This window comes from Ascaphus truei, chromosome 2, assembly GCF_040206685.1.
Source record: "Ascaphus truei isolate aAscTru1 chromosome 2, aAscTru1.hap1, whole genome shotgun sequence".
In the NCBI taxonomy this organism is placed as follows: Eukaryota; Metazoa; Chordata; class Amphibia; order Anura; family Ascaphidae; genus Ascaphus; species Ascaphus truei.
The window spans coordinates 130,126,582-130,153,911 of NC_134484.1; the positions used below are offsets into that span (position 1 = coordinate 130,126,582).

At 40.1% G+C, this 27,330-nt stretch overlaps 1 protein-coding gene across 3 annotated transcripts in view; it reads left to right on the forward strand.

The window, feature by feature from the left end:
* The first annotated feature begins 751 nt into the window (after positions 1 to 751).
* Positions 752 to 27,330, forward strand: part of ZNF521 (zinc finger protein 521) — a 374,676-nt gene continuing 348,097 nt past the window's right edge. Inside the window, exons 1-2 of one of the 3 annotated variants that reach the window (XM_075584929.1) lie at positions 754 to 1,123; positions 1,810 to 1,967. In XM_075584929.1, the coding sequence (XP_075441044.1) occupies positions 1,928 to 1,967 (40 nt within the window). In that variant the 5' untranslated portion in view covers positions 754 to 1,123; positions 1,810 to 1,927. Of the gene's footprint in view, positions 1,124 to 1,809; positions 1,968 to 27,330 lie in introns of all 3 variants that reach the window. The other 2 variants (XM_075584921.1, XM_075584914.1) reach the window with 2 other exon arrangements.

The window sequence follows — 27,330 nt, forward strand, 5'->3', positions numbered from 1 at the left end:
TATAAATATATATATATTCTTCAGTATTAGGTGATACCTTTTTTATTTGGACTAACAATTGATGTCATAGGACAAGCTTTTGAGAGTTTTTCTCTCTTCCTCAGGTATCACCTAATACTGAAGAACTCATTTATTCTGCACCATCACAACTAGACTAACATGGCTATTTCCGTTTTATTTTAATTTTAATATATATACACACACACACACACACACACACACACACCACTATATTTTTAAAATATTACTTTTCAAAACCCTGCATTGTCTTCACTAAGCATGAAGGTATAAGACAATATTACAGAAAATCACAGTAAAAATATTACACTAAGAGGCATCTTCCACAATGTTATTTTTTTTCTTCAGATTGTCAAGACACAACCTCTATCAATAATTTAATGATCAACTGCAGTGCGGGAGGGAAACTGGCATCAAAACAACCCCTTAAAACGAATGTTTCAAACCCAAATAAATAAAAAAAAAAGAAATAATAATAATGATGAAGAAAACTCGTAGATACTGCATATCCCTGCTTCCCAATCGGTGCTGTATATCTCTACATCAGTCCGACCAGAAGGGGGACCTTTCCCCTCTCACATAGCTCCACATGTCCCGAGCTCTCGCCTTTCTATAGTGAGAGAGGGCTGAGAAAAACGGATTGAGGACGCAGTCCATCTCCAGCAGTTGTGTATCTTTAATAACACACAGTGGGGCTGGGGAAAGGGTGTGTGTGTTTATGTGTATGTGTGTGTGTGTGTGTGTGTGTGTGATGGGGCGTGATGTGGCTGTGCTTGTTTGCTGCTATTATTTTCTCTCTCTATTTTCCTCTCTCTTTCTTTTTCCCTGATCCTCCTGCAGAGGCTCCTGATCCAGGTCTGAGTAGCTGCTTTGGCGTCCAGTCCACGTCTTGGCTGAGTCCCCCTCGGCTTTTTAATCATGCCCCTCTGTCTGTGTGTGAGTGCAGGCAGGCTGACAATGATTTCCTCAGTGATTACGTACAGAGCGAGTCCCTGCGGGTTAGGGGCCCCCCTCTGGAGCCATCCTGATGGCTTTGGGGGCCTTGCTTCTATTTTCCATTATTATGTGGACTACCGGAGCGACAGCGCAGTCCAAGACCTTGCAGGTTTGTGATGAGGAGGGAGCACACAGCAGCACACATCTCCTTCTCTCTGCTCTCCTCTCCCTCAACCAGGCGTAGACTTTTTTTTTCTTCTTCCTCCCAGAGACAAGGAGCACATCATCCAGCTCCTTGTAACAGGATCCCAGCCAGGCAAAGAAGAGACCCCCCCCTCACCCCCACACCCCCACAAAAAAACAAACCCCAAGAAAATAAAAATAAAACCCCAATAAGAAGCCCCCCTCCCATTTACACCACAGCAACCTAATAATAATAATAAATAAACAGCAGCAGTTTAGCATTTATTTGCTATATTAGGTGTAGCGCTGGTGGGAGGGGGGAAGGTGAAAAAGTAACATTGTTTTAGTCGCCTTTTCCCACATTACCGTTATTTTTTATTTTTTTCTAATTTTTTTTTTTTGCAGTGGTCTTTTGCCGATTATATTTCTTTTACAGGAAATACTTTTTTTTTTTTTTTAATTCGTTAGAAAGTGTCCCCCACCCCTCAAAAGAAAAAGATTTAAAATGTCAATTTTCAATACTTCTGCATTCTTTAAATTAAATATGTAGATATCCTGTAGTCTTAAAACAGACTTCATTTTTTTTTTTAATTTGATTTTTTTTTTGTTGTATTCTTTAAACCTATCCTAAGTTGTTTTTTATTTTTTTATTTTTTGTTGTTGCCACTGAAGAGGGCAGACAGGGAGGCTGGAGGAAAAAGCAGAGTGCTCTGGTTAGGGGATCCTCGCTTTCTGTCGCCTAGTTGTTAACGGGCTTACACTGCACAACTTCAGCGGGTTTGCTTGCAGGATGTCTCGCCGCAAGCAAGCTAAGCCAAGATCACTGAAAGGTAAGAGACAAAGAAATGCACATTGCAATGTCGCCGTCATTCCCAGATCAAGCCAGAGAGATGCCAGTTGCCATAACCCTCCCTGTCCGTCCACACGGGGAGATTGAGCGGATCAGTGGTGTGAGCTGCGCTGGGAGACACGCAATGCAAACTTCGACACTCACACAAACATCGCCCCTACTTTTATTGTTGTTTTGTGCTTTAGAGGGACGGGATGGTGGTAGTTTTTTGCTTTAAGATTAGCTCTTAAGCTGAATCTTTTATTAAGACATAAGCTACATCGTGAAGGGAGAAGGGTGGATGGCATGGGGAAGCCGAAGTAGTGGAGAGAGCGTGCAACCATTTCTATTGTTACAACCCTTATTTTTTTGTATTTTATCATCTCTTCCCCCATAACGTGCGAACATAAGAATTTTTTTAGTTATTTACCAAACTTTGCACTAGTTACTTGTAGTCATTGCAACAATTGCACATTTACATCTTTCAAAAGCAAACTTTACTGTCTTTGTTCAGGGTGGGGGAATCTGACTTAAAAACAAAAACATTTGTGTGTGTATATATACACGCACTGATTAGAGGAGAATGAGTGGGTCTGGGGTGTGGCTATATATACATATATACACAAAGTGTATTGATCCGGGAGCTGCTGCTGCACTTGGAGCTGAAGGAAACAGTATTGGAATGTTGGGGAGTTTGTTGGTGCGCGCCTGGTCACGTGACGCCCGGGCGGCTCGCCTGCTGCTGAGTCTGTGAGGGAAGGGAGAGAGCTGCCTGATGGTGGCGGGGGCAGCACAGTGACCAGCTCTCCCTCTGTTACCAGGGCTACTCCCTGATCAATGGCCCTGAAAAATACCGGATTCTTTTTCTTCCCGGACTTGGGGAAAAATCCTGCTCATCCCGTGCATGCTAATAAAAATGTTTAGACGTCTCTCAATTTCTGACATTCTCATTGAAATTAGCCTTTTTTTATTTATTTTGTTTTTAAACCCGGGGTGTCATGGGGTGGCCATCACTTGTATGTTAAAAAAACCCCAACACAATGCAGTTGCAGTGTGAAAAGTTTTAAAACATAGGCGTTTAAAGAGGTTTACCTGACGAATAAAAATGTCACGGGTCTGTGGTAGTGTGTTTTGTGTGTGAAAGGCTGCTCAAGGAGTGGGGAGGAGGACAAAGGGTGGCTTGTGGTTGCATTGAATGCTGTGCTGGGCCCACTGGAATTTAGGCGTCTGCTTTCCAACACAGAATTCCAACACTTTGCCGCTGGCTTAACCCCTTCAGTGCCCACTGGAAAGGGGGGTGGGGGGGGAGAGACTGCAATGTTAGAGCTGGAGTCTATCTACGTCCTTAACCTCTTTGGTTATGAAATCAAAACGTTAAACTCCGTTTGACTGCTTAATTGCCAATACTGCAACACATTATGGCCTTTCTGTTATAGGAGGGGTAAAAATAAGTTTTTTTTCCTTGTAGTGTGTGTGTGTGTGTGTGTGTGTGTGTGTGTGTGTGTTTTGTTTTTCTCGTTCAGATTTTGTCCCCCTTCACGAATCAGTCTGGTAGCCTTTCAAGTAATCTATTTGTAAACCTGAAATGTAAACTTAAACTGTGATACCATTTGGTTATACTTTTTTTTAAATGATGTATTCATCACCAATGTTGTACTGCATCACACAGGTTGTAAATGGAGAATCTGTGCCTGGGTTCAACTTCGATTATAGAGTACAGTGTACCAGTATATACAATTCTGGAAGACCTGCCTTATCTTTTTAGGCTGTCCAAGAAAAAAAGGCATTGTGTAGTAATTAAGTGCATACTATTTTCTGTCAGTGTCCTTTCAGAGACACCAGTTCTTCAATCTGAGACACACCATACTGTAGATTATTTCCAGATTTATTTTGCCCACATTGTTTTGGCAGAACTAGATTTAAAATGTATAGGTGTATTTTTATTGTATTCCAGAATTTATTGGGGTTGGGGAGGGGTTTAGGAGAGGTATTCTTAGTCTAGATAATTGCAACCTGTGTTCCTATGCTTGCTTGCTTGCTGTGTGTTAGAAATGAATGTGATGGGGTCAGGGCTGTTTAGTCAATTTGATGGAAGATTTTAGCTCTGATTATAGGTACAAATGAGAATTGCAGTTCTAGTAATGCACATATTTATCTTCTGAATATAGACATTGCAGGGATTAATGCCATTTTCTCACAAGTTTATTTGTTGTAGATTTTTCTCGTTTAGTTTACCTTTTTTAAATGCCTGCACTGAACTTATTACTTGCTGTTTTTGTTGACACCGATTCCATTTATTTCTTTGGCATCTTTTGAGAATAGGCATGCGTATTGATTAAAACTTCACTCCTGTCTTAGTTTTGCATTAAAAAAAAAAAAAAAAAAGTCTTTGCTGTTGATTTTTTTTTTTTTTTTTTTTTAAATGTAGTAGTTTTCTAATGTCATTGTGCAGATCATTTCGACTCCTTCACGATGAGTGACGATTTAAAAAGTTTCCACACAGCTGAGTTATAAGAGATTCGCAGTGAACCAGAACCAGCGCTTCTTGGACAAATGCACTTTAAAGTGTAGCTGTAATTGCATTGTCTCGAGCAAGAGAGATGGCTATTAGAAGTCGGCACAGCATTCCTAAATGCCTTTGCACGTTTGTGTACTTGGCCTTTATGTTTGTAGTATGACAAGTAATCAATGTCATCAAATTGCTACATGCTTTGAGGAATCATTTAAGGTGAACCCATCATTTGATGTGCTGATGATAGTCTGGAAAATGACGGAAGTGTATGGCACAGTGCACACTTTATTTATTTTTATTTAGACCCGCTTCTGTTAAAATAACTATGTGCATTGAATTTCTAAAAATGACCAGCTCTTATGTTTTTAAGAACTCATTTCCACATCGTGTTTTCCTGGCAGAAATTTATAACCATGTTCATTCTGCCTGAATTAATTTGTTGGGAAATGTTTTTTTTGCGGAAATGAGGACCACATTATCTTAAACTTGCATAGCATTTGTATGACTTTATGGGACGGGTGGTAAATACTTTGTTTAAAGATTTTGTGACACTTTTTTATTTTAAATCGTTTATTTTAAGGTCATTAGTCTTCTTCACATTTCAATGCTTATAATGATCTGCTGGCTTGCATTATGTGGACTATGTAAAGCATTTTTTGTGTGTGTGATTTCAGTTCTTTAGCAAGGAAGTGATTAGTTTTTAATATACCAGTAGGTTATTGCTTGTCAAAGCTGCTTATGCCAGGATCTTCATTATCCCAGTTGTACCAGAAATAGAGGTGGAGATTTATTACAATTGACCTACATATTGCGTTGACTCTAGTTGGGCACTCGGAGCTTCTAGTCTCCTGTAATCTCTTGCAACATCATGTCACAAATAATACAAGAAGAAAAATATACATATTTTTTGTTTTGTTTTTTTAACACTAGATTGGCACTTGGTTTTTAAACCAATTTTTCATTGCATCTGACCATGAGCAGTGTAAATAATTTTTGAATCCTAATAGAAACAAAAAGCAATACAGTACATTAAACTCGTACCTTTTTTGATAAAGGACCTACCTGCAGTTCTGTGTTTAGTCTACAGTTGTTAGTTTAAGCGTTCCATTTTTATTTGACAAAGGTTGCTTTTTGACAGTAAATATTCAAAAGTAAATTTTTTTTTTTTTTTAATTTGGCGAGTAACTTCAGTATTGGTTGCTGTTTGCGTTGCACAGTTGACGGTTTCCATTCCACCTATGCATCGAACTTGTACAGACTAGTACCTGATGTCATTATAGTTCAATTGGTAAACATTCCGCATAAACAAATACGTTTTAATATTGGCATGATTCCTGCATGCCAGAATTAAGTATTGATGTTTTGAAGAGGTTCCAGTAGCTTTATTTGTATTTTTTTTAAAGAATTTTAACAGCGAAGACTTTGTTTTTATTTAGTGACTATTTTAACTCATAATATTTATTTATTTTTTATTTTTTACTATAAACCTTAGGTCATTAGCTGATGACTGCTTTGCTTTGTTTGCAGTCCACTAGATGTTGCACAAGCCATAGAACTGGTTCTGTTGGCTTTGCACTTCTATTTCTTGGTTAAGTTGTGGTAAGCATAAGACTAAATAAAGCCAGAGCGTCTCAATGAATGGGGCATGTCTCCTCCAGAATCCTGTGTGTCAGTACAGCTTTGGCACAAGATCAAGCTGCATGCGGCATATGAGTGAGTGCAGAGAATTTTTTTTTTCTTCACTCTACCAGGGTTTAGTTTGTGTCACTTTTGTTACTCACTGTAACCTTATTGTGAAGTTCACTTTTAGTAACTAAGCCAAAGTAAACGTAAAGCAGCAAAATGTGTGAGATCTTATGTTTTTGTTTAAATAAATCACTTCTGTACTGTTAGATAATACTTGCTGTATCTTTTATTCAATTCTTCAATTTGTAATGAGTTTTAAAGCATCCTTTGATTTCTATAGCAGGTTTTAGCCCACCTCCCAAGATCTTTGCAACACTTTCCTATTTGTGATAATTTGTTGCCAATATTCCCAACAGTTTGAGCTGTAAACTGTAACAATAGATAATGGTACCTTTTGTAATATTAGGATACATTGTATCTGCTGAGTTACACTGACTGAAACCGCCATTGTTGGTAACACAATCAGGATTTATAACGAGCACCAAACAATTGCCAGCTTAGGTAGGAATGTAGAATAGTATCTGGTCGTATGCTTTCCATATAAAAATAAGATGACAAAAATGGGGGACGTAGTATTCCTGCTTTTTAAAAGCATATATGAAAAAAATTGATTGCAGCAGGACTTTAGCAGTTTATTTCAAGGTCTGCTACTAATATTTATTTTTTAATTTTGCCAGATGCTTTAAACGCTCCTCTAGAATTTTATCAATTGTTTCTATTGGACTTACTCTAAGGTTCTTGTTAACACAATATTGTAACAGACCGCACAACAATGTCGGTTCAAATGCAAAGCTCAACATTCATAGAATATTAACTTGATATTGCTTCATACATTTAGACAATGTTAAGTAGAAAATTGTAATCTTTTATCTATTTTGTGGTGAATAAGAACGGTGTATGGACATTAGACTTTCTTTAGTGAAGACAAATGCTGATTACTAAGGTGTGTTTTTGTTTTTTTGACTGATTGCTACACGGACTGTAACCACTACCAATGCAGTCTTTTCGTCCTTCCTCTACAAACATGTTTATCAATGTAATATATTTATTTTATGTTGGTGAAAGGAGGTGACAAGTATACAGGCTTTTTGTATAATTTTATTCCATTGAATTTGAAATGCATAATACAGTAATCCTAATTAAAGGCTTATGTTGCCATCTTACAGGCCGGCACTTCCCGCTAGCATTGTATTGCTATGTTCCAATTCTGTTCATTTTCCTGTAAAGATAGAAAAACATGGCACGCCACTGGTTTTGATGGGGGGGGGGGAAGGTAGAAAATGTATTGACCAGGAAGATTGATGGTTCGGTCCTCACTATAGGACCTTTATCAAGATAAAGACTGGAACGTTGATGATCTCCTCTCTCTATCTATAATATATATATATTTTTGTAACTTTTTTGTTTTTTTTTCATGAAGACCAGTGGAGTGCCATTGTTTTCTATCTTTAGTTGAACCACAAACCCTCCCTGCGTGTGGTTCGAGCTGGATGTGCACCTGGGGCAGCTTTCTACAGTACCGTGAGTGCTCCTGTGACGGACGTATTAATTTTCCTGCCACCTATGATTTTTTTTAAGAAATTGAACATTGCTGTATGTAGTACTTTACTGAACAGAAATACTAACCGTTTAACGCAGGAGAGTACAAAGGAAAGTACATTACATGAAGTTAGAGAGAAGACGGTCACAACTCTAGAAGGCTTGGAATGTAAGATGGAATAGATGGGCCTTGGTCATTTTTTTACTTTGCAGTGTTCGAAGGATGAAGATTTCACTCCAGCACTGAAAGTTTTAGATATCACTGTGCAAACAGACTATTCTAAAGAAATCCGCTATGTCTCCGTTTGTGGCGGTTGAAAAGTACCCAAATGTTTTTTTGCAGGGAGTACAGAGGTTTTTCCAGTACTATGGCTAGATGTGTTCCAGAACACATTTCTAGACGTCTGTGTCTCATTAATTGTTTCCATACAAAGTAAAAGTCTGACGTTGTTACAGTGAAGGTTTGAACTGTATTTTCTTTCTGTAATGCACAGGAATATTCCATAGTATTATTTCGAGATGAAATTGCCAAGATATCAACATTTAAATGAATAGCAATCAAGATGAATCCTTGGCAAATGTTGTTGGGGTTTTTTTTTCTTTTCTCCCAGATGAATTTGTATTTTTCCATTGGCTCCTGTGGAGCTGTCATAGGTCAATATTGGTCCCATTAGGGAAAATACAACTTTACAATCCCATTTCAATTAAATCAGAAATGTGGCCTTGTGTTTTTGTTGCCTAGAGATTATATGTAGCTACAAAAGGGAGCTGGTTTTCCTTCTTTGTTACTCCGGAAGTATACATTTTATATTGATTAATATATATTTTACATTAATATTGCAGAGTAATAGAAAGTGAACCATTACAGTTAACATCACCAGGGTTCAATAACTCTGGTCTAATGGCACACTGTTGAATAAAAGAAAGCTTTTAAATGTTTTAGAAACAGTAAAACACTTGACATAAGTCAGACTCAAGATTGCAAGTCTTTGAAAAGAGTGCAGACTTTGCTTAAACATTTAGCAGCTTGTGTTTTTAAAATGCATTGTATTTTATCTTCAACTTCTCTTTTACACTTGCAGAAGAAAATCCATTCTGTATGAATAGCATAGCATTAACTTTACCACCTCACTCCTGTAGAAACATAAAAGGCATTGGCTAGCGTGAACTTGCAAGCATTCCAAAAAGCAGAAGGATTAAACAATGACTGAGCTATGTACAGGCATACCCCGCTATACGGACCTTCACTTTACGGACATATTTACAGTAGCACCATTCCCCTGATTCCGTACGCTCGATTCACAAGTATGGACACTTATTCAGCCCTGCAGACCGCCGTAGTTGTGTGACGCGCAGATTCCCCTTGCCCAATTGGAAAATGGCAGCTTGTGCATACGCCTGTGTGTAGGACACAGACACTCCCGGAACAGCAATACCGGCTCCCTACCTCTACCGAAGTGGAAAAAAGGTAGTGCCTCACTTTAAGTACATTTTCGCTTTACATACATGCTCTGGACCCATTGCGTACGTTAATGCGGGGTATGCCTGTATATAGTTATGAAGTCACAAAGACTGGAATCCTGAGGATTTTCTGATTGATGCAAATTTGTGTTTATTGATTGATCATGTAGGTTTCTAAATGCTTAGTCAACAATATTCAATGGTTAATTTCCTTCCACCAGTTTACTTTCTGTTTCTCCATAATCCTATTTATTTTTTTCCTCGCAAGTGGGTTTTGGCATGATTTATATACTGGATATAGAATACTTTTACTATGGCACATATATTTAACCTGCTCAGGTGCTGTGAGGCCCTTCTGTGTACTGACAAAAACAAATATTGTCTCAGTAACTGAATTGCATTAATGTTTGAAATGTGAATGTGCCAACATTCCTTCCATCAAGTTGGTGTTTTTTAAGACGTTCCTTGTTTTCTAAAACCATGTATGTTATATTGCAGGTACTGTACTTAGCTGGTTTTGTAGTAGCTTTAAATATGCTGCATCTTCTATCATTTTTGTATTTATATCCCCTTAAAGAAGCCTTTTATTCACACAAAATGATTGGTTTTGATATTTATTAATTCTGATTATCATGTGTTTAAAAATCATCATACTTAAAGCCGCATTTCCTCTTGCCAGGTTTGTTTTATTTTAATACATGCATCAGTTTTTTGCCTTTATGGCAATGCAATTATCTAAGCTGCCGATTGATCCGTTGTCCTCTGATCGATTTTGGAGAAGGTCCTGCTTCCCAGGGTACGCAATATGGCTGCCTGTTTCAAAAGAGGAAGTGCTGTGGCTTCCTAAATATTTTCTAAGGCTACGCTTATAGTGCCGGCGACGCGACGGTCGCTGTAAAATGAAATAGAGATGACTTCCAGCGATCGCGACCAATCTGTCGCACTGTCACGTAGCGCTTACTATAAGCGCACGCGACGGTGGCAATGCATTTGTTTTGTTGCGTCGCCGGCACTATAAGCGCAGCCTAAGAAAGCTTAATGCATAAAGAGTGAGAGAAAAACACATGAAGTATTCACTAATACAGGGGTGTGCAGAGTTTTCTTCCTGCGCGATCCCAACAACGGTTTGAGCAGCACTTTTTTATAGAGGTGTTTTTTTTTTTGTTTTTTTTTAAATTTGTTTAATGCATTTTTCTTTGTTACAGAATCCTGTTTCTATCACTGTATAATTCACTAAATATATTTTTAGATACGATTTGCACTTATATTTAGCTTTAGAGCATCATTTATGATCACACTCCCTTTCTTCACTTGATTGCACCCTTTGACAAGACATACAGTATAACTGTAAGCTATTTTTGTTTTGGATATACACTGTATAGTGATGACACTTCTGGCTAGTGATTTCAACCTCCTTTTTTGGAATTATTATTTGTTTGCTTGACGCTACTTTCTGCTTCCATCTGGAATTTTCTGATCTAATGATGATCCCTGGATGACCAAGTACTAAGGCAGTCAAGATTTTTATGTTCTTATTTTGCTGTGTGTGTGTAGAGAGAGAGCTGTGTTGGGCTAAATAATGTTATGTCTCATGTCAATTAAGCATATTGATAGCTTTTTTTTCGAAGTTTTGGGGAAATTATCATACTTACGTCTGCTGTACATCAACCATTATTAGTCAGCAGTGGTAAATGTTAGTGGTCTTATTCCATAGCCGCTGATCGGGCAATTTTGGGCTGAAATTCCTCAGTTAAGTCAATAGGGAGTTTTGGCCTAAAACCGCTGATCGGCCGCTTTGGCTGATCTACAATAAACCATCTGATATTTGTGTCTGTATGTGATACAAATCCTTAAAGAAAATCATCTATTTCAAGTGGCATTTTTTATTTACTTTTATGTTTTTTGAGTTCAGGCAATACAATTTCAGAGCACCGAAATGTTTGTGTTTAAGTAGTATTCTGTTTCACATTTGTACCCACTCTCCTGTTTTTGCTCAGCTACCTGTTCCTCTTTTCCCTTCCATCTCTTTACGTTGTTCCTCTTTCTTATTTTTAACTTGTAAGCAACAATGTCAAATGCACTTATTCTCCTTGAGGGTATCTACTCTGACAGCCCTGCCTTTTGATGAACTCCCTCAAACTTCACCCTGTAGGTTTTAAGTACCACACAAGTTGTTTGCAAATATTTACAACATATTTATTATAGAAAAACTTAAATTACAGACTGATTGTATAACAATCTGAAACTAGATATATTAACATATAAAAAAAAATAGTGGTGTGTTTGTGGCTAACACCACACAAGATGGCTACTTAGATCTGCAGCTCCTTCCTAAGGCTGCGCTTATTATAGTGACAGCGACGCGGCGTCGTGGCAAAAGAAATGCATGGCCGCCGCCGTGTGCGCTTATAGTAAGCGTGACGCGACAGAAAGACTGGTTGCTCGCGATCGCTGGAAGTCATCTCTATTTGATTTTCCAGCGACCGTCGCCTGACCGTCACTGGCACTATAAGCGTAGCCTAAAGCAGGAACAAAGCTAAATAAAAGGGCCTAAAAATAAAATATCTAAACCCTAAAGACAGCAGATACAACATTTAAAACTATAAGGATTCCTATAAAGGTGGGAAAAGAAAACAAAACAAGATTTACTAAAATCGGAGACAGAAAAAACAGGCTGCATGCAAGAAAACCACTTGTCTCCAGCATCGCCACGTGAGGTGTCTTGATGAAGACGCGGATATGCTCAATCCTGCGCTAGAACCTGCAACCAAAGAAGATTTGAAAATCTCTGCACCAAAGACAACTTACGAGAAATGGTTAATCAACTTGAACAAACATTCAAAGAGGAGCTTGTCGAAATAAGATTCGACATTACACAAATTGGAAACAAGGTGGCAGAACTGTAGGATGACTGACTCGTGGACCCAAACCAGAGACACCTTATACAGCAAAATACATGAGCAACACAAGACCATATAAGGTCTCCAAGACTATATGTGTGTGTATGTAGAGGTATCAGTACCGTGTTAGCCGAGCTTCAATAATCAAAAAATAAATAGATGATACCGTTCTGTGGCTAACGAAATGCTTTTATTTGTGCGAGCTTTTGAGATACTGATCTCTTCTTGTGTGGATACTATGTGGTCCATATATATATATATATAGATATAGATATAGATATAGATATATAGATATATAGATATAGATATAGATAGATATATATATGATCTAGACCAGCGGTGCGCAAACTGGGGGCGCTGGATTTACAGAGGCCCCGCGCTCTTCCCCGGCACTTAATTTGTGTCTTCGGGAGGCCTCTGTAAACCTAACTTACCTTGGCTCCGGCGGCTTCTTAGACGTGTCGCCATGGCAACACTGCGTCAAATGATGTCATGACACCAGAGCCGAGGTAAGAGGAAGGGCGGGGGAGAGGGGAACTGCTGGCAGGCGGCGCAGGGGAAAAAAGTTTGCGCCCCCCTGATCTAGACAACAGAGGCTGACGATGTAATGTTCACCTCCGAGGGGGTTCCGGAGGCAATCGGACCATCTGATATACCAACATACATACAAAACAAACCTCTTTGTACATGTGATACAGACAGACCCGTAATCAAGATGGAGTTCACAGGGCCCTAAAAGAGAAGCCAGCACCTGAAGAACCACCATGAGCCATAGTGGTCAAAATCTACTAATTCACAGACAAAGTCCTCCTAATGAAAAAAGTCAAGGGAAATCAAAGAAATAATCTTTGAAACAGCGACGATAAAAACTCACAACAAACCTAAGAAATCAAGGAGTTTCATACTGATGGGGTTTCCCGTTTCACTTAACAGTCTTGAACAAAGACTCAACAGCTGTCCTCCAAGGCAGAAGAAGACCCGGCCCACCTTCTGAAAACAGGCCTACCAGCACGGAGTACCAACAAAAAAGATGGCCGGACTGAAGAGTTCCCAGCTCTGATGAAACAACAGCGCTGGTTCTCTGCCGCCACGAGGAGAACTGTACCAAGAACTGCAAAAGCTAAGACAACGGTGGGGGGGGGGGGGAAGGAGGATGGGTGCGTTTACGCCTTGTTCGCCCCCTCTCCCTCCCAACTTATTTGTGTTCCCACCGCTGTCTCTCTCCCTGCCCATTTGCCCATAGAGGGTCCCTTCTTCCCAACCCCCACCCCACCCCCCAGTCTTCCATCCCACCTAGCCCCTCTCCTGCTCCTTTCTCTTTCCACTTTCTTCAATCTTTTAAGTTTCTATCAGGGAATGCAGAAAAACGGAAAGTTGCAGCGTTCAAGGAGGACAGATAGTTAACGTGGTTAAAATCTAAATACCTACAACATGTTAGATAAGATAACATACCAACATATTCTCAAATTTAAATGTAATGTTATTTTTCTGAATCTGAAAATCAAAGTGCTGTAACAATATGGCAAAGTGCACTGTATGGTAAAAAATGTATATTCATGTAAAACAATAAAAAAGACGTACGTCCATCAAGTTCAACCTATGCTAAATTTAGACAACAGCTACTTTATCCTATATCTATACTTATTGATCCAGAGGAAGGCAAACACAAAACCCCATTAAGGGGAAAAATAAATTCCTTCCTAACTCCAAGAATTGGCAATCGGATTAATCCCTGGATCAACATCCTTCCCATGTATACTTATTTGGTATATCCCTGTATACCTTTTCCTTTATAAAAAGATGGCCAACCTTGTATTTTTTTTTTTTTTTAAACAAATTTATTGTATATGCCATCACCGTCTCCATGGGTAATGAATTCCACATTTTAACCGCCCGTACTGTAAAGAACCCTTTCCTTTGTTGTCGGTGAAATCTCCTTTCCTCCAACCTAAAGGGATGCCCCCGAGTCCTTTGTACTGCCCTTGGGATGAATAGTTCATTTGAAATCTCCTTGTACGGTCCCCGAATATATTTGTATATAGTTATCATATCCCCTCTTAGATGCCTCTTTTCTATTGTAAATATATCTAGTTTAGCTAGCACCACCTCATAAAATAGATTGTCCATCCCCTTTATTAATTTGGTGGCTCTTCTCTGCACTCTCTCTAGTTCCATAATGTCTTTTCTAAGGAGTGGTGCCCAAAATTGTACTCCATACTCAAGGTGTGGTTTGTAAAGGGGCATAATTATGTTTACTTCCCTTCCATCCATTGCCCGTTTAATGCAAGATAAGATCTTGTTTGCCTTTGTAGCTACTGCATGACTTTGGGCATTATTGCTGAGCCTGCTGTCTACAAGCACGCCTAAATCCTTCTCCATCAAGGATTTCCCCCAATTTATCCCCATTTCATTTGTAAGTCGCCAGTTTATTCTTGCTTCCCAAATGCATAACCTTACATTTATCTGTATTTAACCTCATCTGCCATTTACCTGCCCACGTTTCCAGTCTCTCCAAGTCCTTCTGGAGAGAAATTACATCCTGCTCTATTTCTACTACTTTCCACAATTTTAGTACCATCAGCAAAGATGGAGACTTTGCTCTCGATCCCAACCTCAAGGTCATTTAATAACAAGTTAAAAAGCAGGGGACCCAGTACCGATGCCTGAGGTACTCCACTCACGACTTTAGTCCAACCTGAAAAAGTTCAATTTCTGACAACCCTCTGTTGTCTATCATTCAACCAGTTTTCAATTCATGTGCATACATTATTACTGAGTCCAATTTGCTTTATTTTGTACACCAACCTCGTGCAGAACCGTATCAAAAGCCTTTGCAAAATCTAAGTAGACCACATCGACTGCATTACCCTGGTCTAAATTCCTACTTCCTCAAAGAAAAAAATAAGGTTGGTTTGATCCTTCATAAATCCATGCTGACTATTACTAATTTTGTTTTCCATTAGGTATTCCTGAATATTATCACATTAATCCTTCAAGTAGTTTTTCCCACTATTGAAGTCAGGCTTACAGGTCTGTAATTCCCCGGTTGTGATCTTGCTCCCTTTTTAAATCTTGGCACCACATCTGCATTACGCCAATCTTGTGGTACTGAGCCTGTGGAAATGGAGTCCTTGAATATTAAATATAATGGTTTGGCTATTACTGAACTTACAGTAACTCCTTGAGAACTCTTGGATATATACCATCGGGGCCAGGTGCCTTATTTACTTAATTTTTTTCCCAGCCGCTTATGAACTTCTTCCTCAGTTATTGTGTGGAGAGGACAATAATGTTAAGTAAGTTATTTTTCTTTTTACACTAATCGTAGTACTTTTTCTTCCCACTCCCCCCATAGATTTACTCCCCTGAGAGAAATGAAAAAGATGCATGTATCCGGCAGAATTTCTGTTCTCAACTAAATTCTGCGGCATACCATCTAAGCCCAATAGTTAAGTTCCCCCTGTATGTCTTCCCTAACCCTTGTACTGCAAAAGGAGGATTAGTATTGCACACCATTTATTGCAAAATCTTTCATATTTACCGGTGCACTTGTGCTGAAAGATGTCCTGCTGGAAATCCAAATCATACACCGTTATAAGAATAACACAAGGCACTGCAGTTGTTTCTAAATGCTATTTAATGAGCCAAAAACCTAGCGACGTTTCGACCAAAGCGGTCTTTTTAAATTGGTGAGTGGCTAACCCCTGTATACCATCTAACAGAACAAATCATGTAAATAGCACTGTGGTCACATGGCTTCTCAATGTACCAGACTTTAAAAGAAAAGGTGGCCTTATGGAAATTAAACCAAATTAAATGCAAAAGGAGTTTTAAAATGATATCACACAATGTGTAAAAGGTCTAAACACCCCACAAAACCGATGAGCGACACAAACAGATTACTAAAAGCAGAGAGTTGATATACTCCTTTTACAGGAAACCCACATAGCCAGAAACTCCGCTCCCAAATATTGGGATACCGTTTATCCTCTAACTTTTTTTTTTTAATTGCTGATAAACATACACACTTGCAGCCGATATAATAAAACGTGATGAAGGCAAATTTTTGATATTTGGAGGGAACATGGCAAACACGAAATTTACCATAACATGTCTACGCACCAAATGATAACCGCGCAGCTTTCTTTGAGTAGTTCCTTGACATTCTGGCAGAGATACAGAGAGGGAGAACAATATTAGGAAGGGATGTCAAATTGACACTAGATTCAACGAATAGACCCAACAACTAGACACACAAATACCAAAATACTTAAGCAGAGACAAAAAGAGCGAGACCTGATAGAAATCTTCTGGAGGATACAAAACCCTACTGCTTGGGACTATACCTTCTATTCTACGCCTCATAAAACCTATCCAAGAATAGACCTAATACTGACTGATTCTAACACGGCCTCCACCGTAGAGAAAACTAAAATACACATCGCATGGTCTGACCGTGCGATGGTCGTGATCCAATCAGATTGTATATCTACCCGTGGAATCAAACCCCCCTGGAGAATGAATGATTATGTACTAATGATACTATTGGTGCTGACCACCTCCAGAGACAAATCAGAGTACTTTTTACTGAATAAATCAGCAAGACCTACCCTCCCCACTCCTATCCTATGGGCAGTCCATAAGGCGGTAATAATTAGTTATCTAATAAAAATATCCTCCTTCCGCTAGAGGAAGAGAGTGGAAAAACAAAAGAATTTGAACACCCAGCTAGAAAAATTAGAACCCCAAAATAAAACTGTCCCCACGGATAGCTCACTTAAAGAAATTAATAGACTGAGGAGAAATAAAATTGTCTATACGATGAGGCAGAAAACGCAACGAGATGGACAGAGCAAAAATATTTTGAGAGAGGAAATAAACCAGACACAATGGTGGCACGAACACTGAGCCAAAAACGAAGAGGGTGTGCAATGTGTCTGACAACAAATCAGGAACGTTGACCTATGATCCTAAACTGTGACTAAGAATTCCATCGCTACTACTACTCGCGAATACCCAGCATAATCTAACCCCACTATTTCTCAAAATGTCTAAACTTCCCACTATCTCCAAGAGTGAACTACATAAATTGAATGCACCCATCACGACAGAAGAAATGATTGAGGTAATTAAATTCTTAACATCCAAAACGCCAGGACCTGATTGATTTACAAATCAGTATTATAAAAAATGTAAAGGAATCCTTTCCTTACACCTAGCCAAAATGTACAATTTGCATTTTGGAGGGAAAACAGATCTTAACAGATGCTACAAGCCCATGTAGCTCTGATTGATAAACCAGATAACCCTACAATTATAGGTCGATTTATAGTTAATAAACACACACATTAAAATCTGAATGTACTAATGCACCCAGACCAGGTGGGGTTCATTCCAGGTAGACAGGCCCTTGAATGTTCGCAGAACTATCAATGTAGAAAACACCAATACAAAACTGAACCCTCTGTTGATACTTGCACGAGGCGACGAAAAGGCAAAAATCTACAGTGGAGGGATATATCTCAGACCCAGTACAAACCAGACAGGGCTGCTCACTATCTCTCCATCTGTTTGCTCTGTGCATCAAACTATTGGCCAATACATTAAAAACGGACACCCCTATATTGGGTTACAAGATTTGAAGGCAAAGATTATAAAATAAGCCTTTTCGTAGAAGACCTTCTAACCCTAACCAAACCAATGATCTCAGTGCATAATCTCTTTGATCTATTAGACCAATTCTGTGCAGTAACTGAATTTAAGGTCAATAACTATAACTCTGAAGCCTTAAGCATCAATATACCACATCCGGTTACAAAACGAATTTACATTAATTTTGACCTCACTTGGCAAAAACCGGTACTACCATACTTGGGATTTAAACTAAGCAAGTCAATAGAAACAATGTATAAATCTAATTACCCAGCATTACTGAGACACCTACGAAACTATTTAATTAAATGTGCGAAAAACCAATTCATGTTTGGGTAGTATGTACTCGGTTAAAATCAATTTACTAGCTAGAATATTACATCCTTACCCATTACAATAAATCAAAAAGAACTGGAGAACCTACAAAGAAAGATCTCCGACAACAAAAAGTCAAGTGAGGGGGGGACTAGCACTCCCAAACCTGCTAGCATATTACAGAGCAGCCAGAATAGGTTAACTGACACTATGGCATTTACCAGAGAAAAAAACAAGATGGGTATAGATAGGGGACGAAGAAATAATACCTTGGTAAATCAAGTCCCTGTTGTGGATCAGAGCTGAAGACAGACAAATAATTAACACGTATCCAGTACTGAATCATTCTGTCAGATTGTAGGAGACACTTAAGTTTATATATAAATTAACAACTCGAGAGACAAACAGAACTCCTTTTTGTTTGGGAATCCAGCCTTCAAACCAGGTAAGAGAGCACAAGCTTTTTTTTCTTGGTGGGGGAAAAAAAGGAATAACAATGATTGGAGACCTACTGTTCCTCTTACACCAGTTTTGAGCACATATGCAACACAGACCCATATGCAAAAGGTCTGATATCATTACTGTCATTACTGTATCGAGCCTTCTTGTCAACAGCACAGTACAACAAATATATACGCTATCTATCTATCCTATCTATCCTATCTATCCCTGAGCACATTAATTAAAGAAAACCACTATGTTACTCTTTCGTTGGTACTATACACCAGAAAGATTAAATAAAATTTACCCAACGTCCTCCCCACTGTGCTTCAGAGGATGCAGAGAAACCGGATCTATGCTGCATACCTGGTGGGACTGTAAGGAAATAAAAGATTGTTGGACTCGTCCACAGTATGAGCAACAGAACGCACCGGATTCCTGGACAGTATTATTAAACAGACCTATCCCAGGAATATCCAAATCCCAAGCTAAACTCATCACACTTATTTACGGCCACAAGATGTAGAATAGCAGCCAACTGGAAACAGTCGGCCCAGAACTCCCCCCAATATTAAATAAAATGTGGGAAATTATGCAAATGAAAAAAATTACAGCATTTTTACATGTTACAATGTATAAATGTACTGTAACTTGGGAACCATGGTGTAACCTATACCCACAAGTGATATTCGAAGTAATTACCATTTTGACAATGTATTTGCAAAAAAATGTAACACTGACAAACGACTATGTATTAAATAAGATGGATGTAACGGTTTCCCGAATCCTTGTCAACTCTTCCCCTGTACCCTGGTTTTCCTTTCTGTACCCCCTCCCCTAAATGTTATTGTGATCAATAAAAAATAAGGGGGGGGGGTAGGGTGGCAATAGCAACAAGCATTCAGCACAAATTGTTGGATGTGTTTATCAAATGTATGTGTCTAACTTGCCATTTGCCTACATTTGTTTGTTTGCATTGTCACCAGAGTGGTTTATGCATTCTTGATTTTGGTATTGCTGTGAGGTTTTTTTATTTATTTTTTTATTATTATTTATTTTAATTAAATGTCAACTTGTAGCTTCTTTTATAAGATTTGTTTTTTACTCTAGGCTACCTCTGGCTTGAGTTATATCGGTAACAACAGCTTGCGCTAATAAAACATTAAAAAAGTTAATGTCTTTCCATCTGTTGAACAGATATGTATTGCAATAAGTATTGTTTTCATAATACAGGTAAACCCCGTTTATAACGCGGTCCTCGGGGTCCACCCCGAGACCACCGCGTTAGTAACGGGGTCGCGCTAATTTAAAAAAAATGGCCGCCGCATCAGCGCATATTCACCCCGCGGTCCCGGCTTCCCCCTGTCACCGCGTGACAGGAGATGGGAGGGGGGATGCCCCTCCAGTCCCGGCTTCAGCTCCCCCTGTCACCGTGTGACAGGAGATGGGAGGGGGGATGCCCCTCCAGTCCCGGCTTCAGCTTCCCCTGGCTTTTATTGAAACTCGAAGTAGAGCGCAGCAGTACAACCCCCAGCGCGCGCACCTATATACATGCGAGCGCGCCGCACCAGGAGGAGCACGAAGAAGGAGTCTGCGTCTCGCGCCGTCCGCGCACCCACCAAGTAAGGTGGAGGCGCGCCGGGCAACGGTCGCCGCCGGTTAACGATGAGCCTGGCCGGGAAAGAGCTCTGCAACCTGCTGGGCATCATGTCGGACGAAGCCTGCGGGAACACCTTCGAGGGCCTTTCCACCGCCTTCCACCACTACTTCTCCAAGGCCGACCACTTCCGGGTGGGCTCGGTGCTGGTGATGCTCCTGCAGCAGCCCGACCTGCTGCCCAGCTCCCCGCAGCGGCTCACCGCCCTGTACCTGCTGTGGGAGATGTACCGCACCGAGCTGCTCGCGGCCAACCCCTTCGCCGCCATCTTCGCGCATCTGCTCAACCCGCCGCCGAGGAGTCCGAGAAGCCGCTGTCAGGGTTTAAATTTGGGGGGATGCCCCTCCAGTTCCGGTCCGGCTTCCCCCCGCCGCAGCACAGGGCCCTCGCGCCGCAGTACAGGGCCCCCTGGCCCCGCCGTAGCGCAGGGTCGTCCTGCCATCCCCCCCATGGCCCCCCCCGCGCTGCAACGGGCCATCCCACCAGCCCCGGCAGCATCGGGGGCCCCCGCAGCCATCATTCCCCTCCACCGCAGCACCACCCCCACCGGCACGCAGCACCACCCCCTGCAGCCACATGCCTCACCAATCATCCCCAAGGTAAGGCTGATTTATGTATATGTGTATTGGGAGGGGTGTGTGTGTGCAGTGTGTGTCAGTGTGAGCAGTGTGTGTGCAGTGTGTGTCAGTGTGAGCAGTGTGTGTCAGTGTGAGCAGTGTGTGCAATGAGCAGTGTGTGCAATGAGCAATGTGTGTGCAGTGTGCAGTGTTTTTTTTTTTTTTTTTTTTTTTTTTAAACGGGAGCCACGGGAAAACCGCGTTATAACCGAATCGCGGTATAACGAGGCGCGTTATAACGGGGTTTACCTGTATACTTCTTCATGTTGTTGTGTGTGATTTTTTTTTTTTTGGTATTGCCCAACCTGTGACAACCCAGCAGGGTACAGTACTCCAGCACATCAGAGTAGAATTCCCGCCTCTAACTTGCACTATAAAGTATAGTGGAATTGGTAGCCTTTCCACAAGACTGAATGCAGAATGATGATCTGAGATCTCCGGCTTGGAAATTGAAACCAAGATTGGCACTGTAAACTCTCCGGGGCAAGGATTTCCTTTCCTATTGTCTGATTTTGTTTGTTGCACTTATTGAATTATAATTCCCTGTATTGTCTCCTTTTTTTTTTTTTGTAAATATATACATGCATACATGGAAACAAACCATTACTAAATGTTTGCAGTTGGTTGACAACTGAGTTTAAAAAAATAAATAAAAGAAATTGAAGTTTTGCTTGGTCTAAAACAAAAGTAGCACATATCATATATTCTGTTATTTATTGTGCATCTAATCCTGTGATTCTCAGCAAGGGTGCCATGAAACCCGGGGATGCAGCGAATACTCGGCCAAGAGTGTCGTGGCCCAGTGGAAAAACCTCTGCTGGCTGCTCTGCAGACTCTTCCTGCACTGCCTGGAGATGTTAAAGGCTGCGATTTGCCTCTAGCCCCGGCACAGGGGAATCTATCTCCAGACCATACAGGACACGCCTGCGGATCAGCTGACGTGTTAGGTGTATGGGTGGGAAGAGGGAAGGAGTGAAGGCTTTGCGTGAGGAGCGAGAGGGAGGTTAGTGCTTCGCGTGGGGTGGGGGAAGGTGTGTAGTGGGAATGTGGTGTTTTAATTAAGAAAGAGGATGAGGGTGAGTGTGCTGTGTGAGAAGGGGGCTAGATGTGGAGTGTGAGGGTGAATGTGGAGTGTAAAAAGCATTTGGTTGAGTGTGGGGAGGTGTATCTTTGTGAAAAGGAGGTTGAGCGTATATGTATGTAAGTGAGGGGATAAGTAAGGTCTGAACAGCATGGGGTTCCCCCGAGATTTAAAAAGTCCTTCAGTGGGTAACTGCTCAAAAAAGGTTGAGAACCACACTGATTTTAATCTTTTACCAAAATTAGCATTTAATAACCCAGCTAACAGCCGTGTTTCTTAAATGCAGGAGCCATAAAGTTTTTTTTTTTTTTTTTTTTTTTATATATATATTTACTGAAGGAATCCAGAGATACCCATGAATTAATATGAGCTATTAAAAAATGTGATTGCGCTTGCTGATTTTAGAAACTATAAAACAAACTCAAAACATTGTTCAAAAGCTTTTATTATATGGTGATTTTTTTTTGTTTCCCTGTGCGACACCAATACATGTTATGGAGTGTCACTTCAATAGTAAAGCAATTCAGGTCCTGGATTGTACCTCTGCAAACTCTAGTGATTTGCAGGATGATATCTTTAATAAAATGGGTTAACCCATTACCTCTGTTTTTTGACGGTGCTTCACCCTTCTGCTGCCCTTTCTGTCATTCCCTGGCACAGCAGGGCCAGCCAGTGTGGCTTATAGGTAATATTATGCAAAACAAAATGCTCACATTTTCTAGGTGGAAATTGTGCTCATGGAGCAATTTGAATGTAAATGGAGCCTTCTTCAACTTTTGATCACTGGAGGCTGGTTGTCACCACGTGATCGCTACTCGAAGCGATTAATGTGGTCGCAATCCCGGAAGAAAAGCAACATTTGTGTACGGTTGAGGATGTAGCCATGGGAAAGCGGGAACTCATCTTGGTACCTTTTTGCACTTTTATAGAGCTCATGTCATCATAGGTCTACATGGCAAAGAGAGGGGTACAAGGGGGAATGGCTTAATCCCTTGCAGTCTATAAGGTTCCTTTAAAGTGTTTTGGTGGTGGGGTTGAAGGTCATCATAAATATCTACATATTGAGGAGTAGCAGTCTCCAACACAAGCTGTTGCATGCGGGCAGCATGGGTGTGGAGAAAACTATCTTATACTGCTGTTAGCAAAGCCTTCAATCAGGGTGCATTTATAACTGCTCATACAATAATGCCTTATTTGGAATAGCAAATTGGCCAAAATACATGCAGTTGATTACATCGTTACATAGTACATGAGGTTGAAAAAAAGACATACGTCCATCAAGTTCAACCTATGCTAATTTAGACGACAGATACTTTATCTTATATTTGTCTTTACAGTATATTGTTCCAGAGGAAGACAAACAAAAATCCCCTAAGGGGAAAATAAATTCCTTCCTGACTCCAAATATTGACAATCAGATGACTCCCTGGATCAACGTCCTTCCCATGTTTTACTTATTTGGTATATCCCTGTATACCTTTCCTTTCTAAAAAGAGTTCCAACTTTTTTTTTAAACATATCTATTGTGTCTGCCATCACGGTCTCAGTGGGTAATGAATTTCACATTTTAAGTGCCCTTACTGTAAGGAAGTCTTTCTTTTTGTTGCTGGTGAAATCTCCTTTCCTCCAACCTTAATGGACGACCCCGTGTCATTTGTACCGCCCTTTGGATGAATAGTTATTTTGAAAGCTCCTTTTATTGTCCCCGAATATATTTGGATATAGTTATCTTATCCCCTCTTAGACGCCTCCTTTTCTAATGTAAATAAATCTAATTTAGTTTGCCTCTCCTCATAAATCAGATTATCCATCCCCTTTATTAATTTGGCTGCTCTTCTCTGCACTCTCTCTAGTTCCATAATGTCTTCTCTCTAAGGAGTGGTGCCCAAAATTGTACTCCATATACTGTACAAGGTGTGGTTTTACTAATGCTTTATAGAGGGGCATAATTATGTTTACTTCCATCCATTGCCCGTTTAATGCAAGATAAGATCTTGTTTGCCTTTGCAGCTACTGCATGACTTTGGGCACTATTGCTAAGCCTGCTGTCTACAAGCACTCGTAAATCCTTCTCCATCAAGGATTCTCCTAATTTATTCCCATTTAATTTATAATCTGCATGTTTATTCTTGCTTCCCAAATGCATAACCTTACATTTATCTGTATTTAACCTCATCTGCCATTTACCTGCCCACGTTTCCAGTCTATCCAAGTCCTTCTGAAGAGAAATGACATTCTGCTCTGATTCTACTACCTTACACAATTTAATGTCATCAGCAAATATGGAGACTTTGCTCTCTATGCCAACCTCACGGCCATTAATAAACAAGTTAAAAAACAGGGGTCCCAGTACCGATTCTTGACGTACTCCACTCACAACTTTAGCCAAACCTGAAAAAGTTCCATTTATTACAACTCTCTGTTTATCCTTCAACCAGTTTTCAATCTAGGTGCAAATATTTTTACTGAGTCCAATTTGCTTTAGTTTGTACACTAACCTCTTGGCTAAAATCGTATCAAAAGCCTTTGCAGAATCTTAAGACTGCATTACCCTGGTCTAAATTCCTACTTACCTCCTCAAAGAAACTAATAAGATTGGTTTGGCACAACCTATCCTTCATAAATAAATCCATGCTGACTATTACTAGTAATTTATGTTTTCCATTAGGTATTCCTGAATATTATCCCGTACTAAACCTTCAAATAGCTTCCCCACTATTGATGTCAGGTGTACAGGTTTGTAATTCCCTGGTTGTGATCTTGCTCCCTTTTAAATATAGGCACCACGTCTGCTTTACACCAATCTTGTGGTACTGAGCCTGTGGAAATAGAGTCCTTGAATATTAAATGTAATGGTTTGGCTATTAGTGAACCTAGCTCCTTAAGAACTGTTGGATGTATACCATCGGGGCCAGGTGCCTTATTTACTTTAATTTTATCAAACCGCCTATGAACTTCCTCAGTTAACCAATTGTTCGTTAATATAGAGGTTGTGGCTTCCTCCTGCATCAATTGATTCTTCCCTGGTAAATACAGAGGCAAAGAATTTGTATACTACCTCCTGCTATTTCCTGATCTACAATAATTTGCCTGCCCATCTCACACTGAAAGGGTCCTACATTTTCTTTTCTAAATTTTTGTTGTTATTAAGCTACTTAATTTGCTGCCCTTTTTAGCTTTGTCGAGAGCAAAGGCGGTAATGAGCTCCTAAAATATATGTTCAACCTCGCTGATAAATACCCAGTACAGATGGTCCTCACTTAACCTCCAGAATCTGTCCTGCAAACCGCCGTCGAATTACTAACCTTAGTCCGTGAGAAGCGGATAAGCGGTTCCAACGTCGGATAATCAGTCCAGCGGACTGCATTATGTGGTGTCAGATAAGCCGTTCCATGGAAAGTGGATTGTCCAAAACCGATGACCACCTGTAGTGCACTTTTTACATGGTCTGTCCCACACCTGTGGAATGGTTGTTGAAATAGTGGGATGGGCTTTTGACACTTCATATTCACACTCCATGACACAAGCTCTTGCGGAGGAAGCAGACTAAATTACAGAACACAGATTTTATGTACAATAATTTTTTTGCTTAAATTGTTTCTAAAAGATATGACAATTTTCTGATTGGCTGGCAGTGTGCGCACTGCAGAGCTTAAAGATCTGCCACCTGTGCTGACCAGCACCATTCACACGCCCACCACCTAATTTTCTTTATTTTTGTACTGTTTTGCGGGGGAGGTGTGGGGGCAAATAGAACAGCACTTATACAGCTTAGCCACAGATGTGACATCTAGGTTGGTACATTGCTTGGCTTATTGGGTGTATGTCCTAACTGTTTTATTCATAGTATATACAGTAGCAAAGTGACCAGAGGGGGGCCTGGGCACACCCTGCTTCTGGAATATGGTGGGTTACTCAGCAGAGGCTACGTCCTGCCCCTCTTCTGCAGGAGAAGGGAGATTGAGGATAAATACAAGTGGGAGAAGAGATCTAACCTCAGATCCCTGGAAGAGAGATGCAGGGGGTTCTCACCTGTATACAGCAATGTAAATAAGTAGCTCAGGCTCGGCATCCCTTTCTTTGTTTTATAGGTAGAGAAGTGCCCTTTTGAAGTTAGGCTCCCTAGAATGAGGGACGCAGAGACGTTCAGGCCTGTGTCCCCTAGAAGGCAATACAATGTGCCATGATAAATAAGCTATCTAGTATGGCTGTCTAAGCCTCTACTGCAACTTTTCCAAGACTGTGCCTCCACAGGAATGCAGTAATACATCTGGAGAAGTGGTGATTTAAAACATGCCAATAAACTCAATCTTTTTCATAACTATAAAGTTCCTGGCGCCCCTCCTCCCCCCACTTGCACAGACCCAGAACTCTGAGAAGGTAATACACTGAATATATATATATATATATATATATATATATATATATATATATATATATATATATATATATATATATATATATATATATTCAGTGTATTACCTTCTCAGAGAAGGTAATACACTGAATATATATATATATATATATATATATATATTCAGTGTATTACCTTCTCAGAGTTCTATATATATATATATAGTGGTTGACAAATCACCAAAAAATCTACTCGCCACACAAAAAAAATCTACTCGCCACCTAGTACCAAACGTGTGCTGCTTGGGCCAATATTTACTCGCCCGGGGGTTAAATCCACTCGCCCGGGGCGAGCAAATGTATAGGTTTGTCGAACACTGTATATATATATATATATATAGATAGATATATATATATATATCTATATATATATATATTATACACACACTATCCGATGTAAACTCCCTAGGAGCTGGCCAGGCAGGGTTACATATACAAAGATGACCGTGTAAAGCTAAAATGAACGGTGTTTTCACATCACATTAATGTATTTTATTTTTTTTTGGGGGGGGGGGGTAACTTTATTTTTTTTATTTACATTTTTAGAAAAACAAAGGGATATAGAAATAAAGAAAGGGGGAAGGGGGTAAGGATAGGTACCAGAAATGTAACACCGGTATCAAAAACAAATCAAAAATATAACGACGCCAGGCAACTATTACCCCGCACATTACTCAAAGTAACCAAATCTGTGAGAGAATATACAGCCCTCGGTCCACAGTAAGTCAAAAATTCACATATTTCCCCTAGAGTACCAGGACTCCCAAACTTTATGAAATGTTCTTATGTCTCACAAACTGTTAATCTTTCTATAGATTGCACCTCATTTACTCTCCAGATAATCTCTCTCTTGGAGGGGGGCTGGGACTTTTTCCAGGCCCCTGTGATTGCACATCTCGCCGCGGTCAGAATATGCAACAATAATTTATGTGTGTGTTTTGGTTTAAATTATCTAGTGGCTTACCCAGGACCATTATAAGCAGGTCTAGAGGGATCTCTGTATTTTGGGGCAAAACCACCAGATATGGGTCATATCCCCGACACTACCACAACCTCTCCAGCAAAGATTTGTGGTCCCTGGATGTATCTG